A 4,115-nucleotide genomic window follows, 5' to 3' on the forward strand; every position below is an offset into this window, starting at 1 on the left:
CCAGCCCGGTGCTCCAATCCTTCCTCTCCACAGCCCCTCCGACTCGGACAGCAGAGCCCTCCTCCTGAGCCCCAGCTTCCAGGCAGAACCAGCCAAGCTTGCTTCCTCACAGTTGCACAACTGGAAGTTGACCTGTGGATGAAGAAAACCACGGGTGTCCGATACGTTTTCCTTTGCAGGTCTCTCAGGGCCATGACCTGGAGGGACCTTTCCGGGCACCAGGTCTGGCTTTTCTTGCGTCCCCATGGGGCGCCCAACGGGGAGGGCGCAGTATAAATCCCGGCCACCTCTCCCAGCAGGCAGGGACCGGCAGTTCTGCTCCACTGGGACTCAGGTGAGGGGCGACTCCAAGGACTGATTTGTGGAAAAGAACTGACTGTAAATTCCTTTCAAAATAATCATTCTGTTCTGATTTGTCCTGTATGAGGTCTGAGCTGGCAGGATGACACACAGTAAATGCTTGTTGATTGATGACAGGCCGCTCCAGGCAGGGACAATCTGGTCCCAACTGCCCTCTTCCTCCATCAATGCCGCCTTGGGGACTCTCAGCCAGCCGGGCAGTCAGGGCTCACGGGGCCAGAATTAGGGCTGTGGCTCTGAGTGGGGACCGGCTGTAGGGTTCCCACGCGGGCTCCTAAGAGTCTCCTGAGAACCACTGGAATTTGCAGCAGTGGCTCCATGACATGCAACTCCCAGAAGGGGTGCATGGGCCCTGTCCTTGCCCTCTGACCTCTCCTTCCTTTCAGCACCATGAAGCTTTTCACGGGCCTCATTTTCTGCTCCTTGTTCCTGGGTGTCAGCAGCCGATGGTATTCGTTCCTTGGAGAAGCTGCTCAAGGTAAGCACTGGAGGGGGGGTGGCATCCGTGGGCCACTGGGACTCACCCCGAGCACATGCAAGGGGTGGACCTGCTGCCTTAGGTGTGTTGTCCTAAGTGCTAGAAGGTGCCCGTGTCTGGGGAGCTTTTCATCAAGCGGATTGAAAACCAGAGGATCTGTGTCCGTCAGTTACTAGAGAAGGAGCAATCATCATTCCCAGCTGAAGCTTCCGTTTGGATAGTAGAAACAGAGTAAGTCTTGCAATGGCAGAAAATTTTCCGCAGACACACTGCACAAAGCATGATTAAAACTGTTCGTCTTTTCTTCTTCTTTGCCTCTCCCTTCGTTCATCGCTTCCTCCTTTTCTTCCTTCCTCCCTTCCATCCTTCCTTCCATTTCCTACCTGGATCGAACCAGAGACACCTTCAGCTCAGCTCTCACTGATGCTTCCTATCCTCAGTGACACTGCCCCTGTTCCCTACCCCTTCCTAGCATTTTACTTGACCAAAATAAAAAACAAATAAAAATGAGGAACTAATAACATCTACCAAGCCTGCACTAGGCAATTTAGGGTGACCAACTATCCTGGTTTGTTTGGGCCCGAGGAGTTTTCTATGACACTCTCAGGGCTCACTGGGATAGTTCTAGGTGAACGGGGACACTTCTGGTCAAGCTGGCACACGTGGTCACTTACTATGACTTCACAACACCTCGGGGAGGCAGACATCGTCCTCCACTTGAAGGGGACAAAACTGGGGTTTAGAGCAGCCGAGTCCATTGTCCAGGGACTAACTGCCAGTCAGCAGGTGGCCAAGAGGAGGTTGGAACCCAGCTGCGCGTGAGGCCCGAGTCCTTGCCAGGCAGCTTCCTAAAGCTGGGTGGCTATCGATCTCAGCTACGGGTCAGAATCACTCGGAGAGCATGAAAGCTAGTGATGCCTGAGATCCACCCCCAGAGTCTGAGGTACTTGGGCCGGGTGTCACCTGGTCACCGGGACTTCAGAGGCTCCCAGGTCATCAGAAGGTGCAGCCAAGTAGGGCTGATGGGCCACGGCTCGACCCCTTGCTTCCTCAAGCTGCCGATATCATCGGTACAGCCTGTTTAGAAGGTTTTCAGGATGCCGTTTATGCCCCTAACACCCAGAGGGACTCGGGTCCCAGTTATGCGCCCTCATTCTGCAAGTATCCATCTCCTGGGCCTCAGGGCAGAAGTGCTGTATGCCTGGGCCTTTCCCAGAAGGTGCCTTCTTGTCACCTCCTCACTTACCACGTCCCCTGGACCTTGTCACACGCGGCTTCATTTTACAGCAGTGCTGCCCGACCAAGGGCACTTTTGGGCCCTGGGGACAGTTGGCAATGTCTGGAAACCCTTCTGCTTGTGACCCTCAGGGAATACGTTGCCCACCTCTAGTGTGGAGAGGTCAGGGATGCTGCTATACATCCTACGATATCAGAACGGCCCTGAGCAACAAAGAATTGCCCCAAATTTCAGGGGCGCTCAAGTTGACAAGTCCTGTTCTGTGATACCTCCTTTCTCTCGTTTAAACAGCTCAGGCAGAGCCCTAAGTGAGAGGCAGACATAGACCCGCAGGGACAACACAGCTGTGCCCCACCCACACGACTCCCACTAGAGAAAGCTGGAGAAACCACCTAGGATGCAGACTTGTTCTTCTCAGCCTGTGCTATCCAAGGGGACCAGGCAGAAATCTGGAGTCGGTGGCAGATTTGTCGTGCCTGATTCTTCTCTGAGGTGTGCCAGAGGTTTTCTGTTCACGTGATATCCCTTTTGCCGTGACCTTTTCTCTCAGGGGCTTGGGACATGTGGAGAGCCTACTCTGACATGAGAGAAGCCAATTACATAGGTGCAGACAAATACTTCCACGCCCGGGGGAACTATGATGCCGCACGGAGGGGACCTGGGGGCGCTTGGGCGGCCAAAGTGATCAGGTAACACGGGCTCCTGGGGATGCAGGGCTGGGTGAGCTGAGCCTGGCTGCCTTGGACAGCCAGGAGGGGCCAAGCCCTGGAGAAGTCTCCTGTAGACACTGTGGCTCCTCCTTCTCTTGCCCACCCTCCCCTCTGCGCCCAGTGTTGGCATGAGTGGCTGATGGGGTCAGAGCAAGGCCAGTGGGAATGGGTGATTCCCGACCCTCCCCCTATGGGTGCTGTTCACCCAGTAAGGGATCAGCCTGGGCTGAGATGCTCTGTCTCTGGGCCGGGGGGTCAGTGTTTTAGCCCTTCTTTCCTTGGCTCCTGTCAGCAGCTCTCCCTTGCAAAGAAGAGAGATGGGGGTTATAGGCAATTGCTCCTCAGCCCCCTAATTAATCTCCTACCTGCCTTCCTCTATTCCAGCGACGCCAGAGAGAGTTCTCAGAGAGTCACAGACTTTTTCAGACACGGAAGCAGCGGCCACGGAGCAGAGGACTCGAAGGCTGACCAGGAAGCCAATGAATGGGGCCGGAGCGGCAAAGACCCCAACCACTTTCGACCTGCTGGCCTGCCTGACAAGTACTGAGCTTCCTCTTTGCTCTGCACTCAGGAGAGGGGCTGGGAGTCCCCTGAAGGCAGAGACACGGAGTCATTGAGGTCTCTGTCCACAGAGGCTGATGGAGGGCACCTGACAGGTGTCTAATAAATGCTTAAGAGATTGTTGAAAAGTGTGTGTTATTCTTCGATGTAAGGACTGTTCGTTCATTCTCAGGGGTGATGGACAGACACCCAGGTGCAGACACCCAGGTGCAGGCCGAGCCTGTGCCCATGTGGTTGGTGTGGGGGAGACCATGTCAGTGTCACACAGGGCAGACGCCCTGCACCCACCCTTCCCGGATCTGACCTGCTGCCCTGTCCAGGCCCTTCCACTTACCCTGGTGCTCTCTCCAGGTCCCTCCGTGTCCACACCCCTCTCTCCTGCCAATCGTGTCCTGTCTCCTTCTCTGTCCTCAGCTTCCAGTTCCCTTTGATTTGTTCCTCAGTGGTACCTGTTCCTGGGGGCAGAGACACAGCCATGGGAGGATGCGATTATGGAATCCTTCTCTGGCCACGGCCACCTTGATCTTGTGTTGCTGCTGCTGCTGTTGTTTTTTACATTTCTGTAAGTTTATTTATTTTTGAGAGAGAGAGAGAGAGCAGGAGGAGAGGCAGAGAGAGAGAGAGAGACGAAATGAAGCAGGCTCTAGGCTCTGAGCTGTTGGCGCAGAGCCCTATGCAGGGCTCCCACTGACAAACCGAGAGATCAGGAGGTGAGCAAAGTCAGACGCTTAAGAGACTGATCCACCCAGATGCCCTTTTCCTGACCATT

The 4,115-nt window shown here is 55.0% G+C and overlaps 1 protein-coding gene across 2 annotated transcripts; it reads left to right on the forward strand.

Annotated features, from left to right (window-relative positions):
• The first annotated feature begins 243 nt into the window (after positions 1-243).
• Positions 244-3,474, forward strand: LOC125914041 (serum amyloid A protein). 2 transcript variants are annotated; one of them, XM_049619176.1, is made up of 3 exons: positions 244-334; positions 747-838; positions 2,626-2,778. In XM_049619176.1, the coding sequence occupies exons 2-3, from the start codon at positions 751-753 to the stop codon at positions 2,766-2,768; spliced, it is 231 nt and encodes a 76-aa protein (XP_049475133.1). In that variant the 5' UTR covers positions 244-334; positions 747-750; the 3' UTR covers positions 2,769-2,778. The 2 variants fall into 2 exon arrangements, with proteins under 2 accessions (XP_049475133.1, XP_049475124.1); XM_049619167.1 differs by lacking the exon at positions 244-334 and adding an exon at positions 3,170-3,474 and having other exon boundaries at positions 2,626-2,764.
• Positions 3,475-4,115: the final 641 nt, after the last annotated feature.

This window comes from Panthera uncia, chromosome D1 (assembly GCF_023721935.1).
Source record: "Panthera uncia isolate 11264 chromosome D1, Puncia_PCG_1.0, whole genome shotgun sequence".
Lineage (NCBI taxonomy): Eukaryota > Metazoa > Chordata > Mammalia > Carnivora > Felidae > Panthera > Panthera uncia.

What these genes read in the sequence shown, in the direction of transcription:
- LOC125914041 (XM_049619167.1), top strand. Translation starts at nt 751, where the DNA reads ATGAAGCTTTTCACGGGCCTCATTTTCTGCTCCTTGTTCCTGGGTGTC. An exon ending in CCTTGGAGAAGCTGCTCAAG is followed by an intron (nt 839 to 2,625) that starts GTAAGCACTGGA and finishes CTTTTCTCTCAG; the next exon opens with GGGCTTGGGACATGTGGAGA. An exon ending in TGGGCGGCCAAAGTGATCAG is followed by an intron (nt 2,765 to 3,169) that starts GTAACACGGGCT and finishes CCTCTATTCCAG; the next exon opens with CGACGCCAGAGAGAGTTCTC.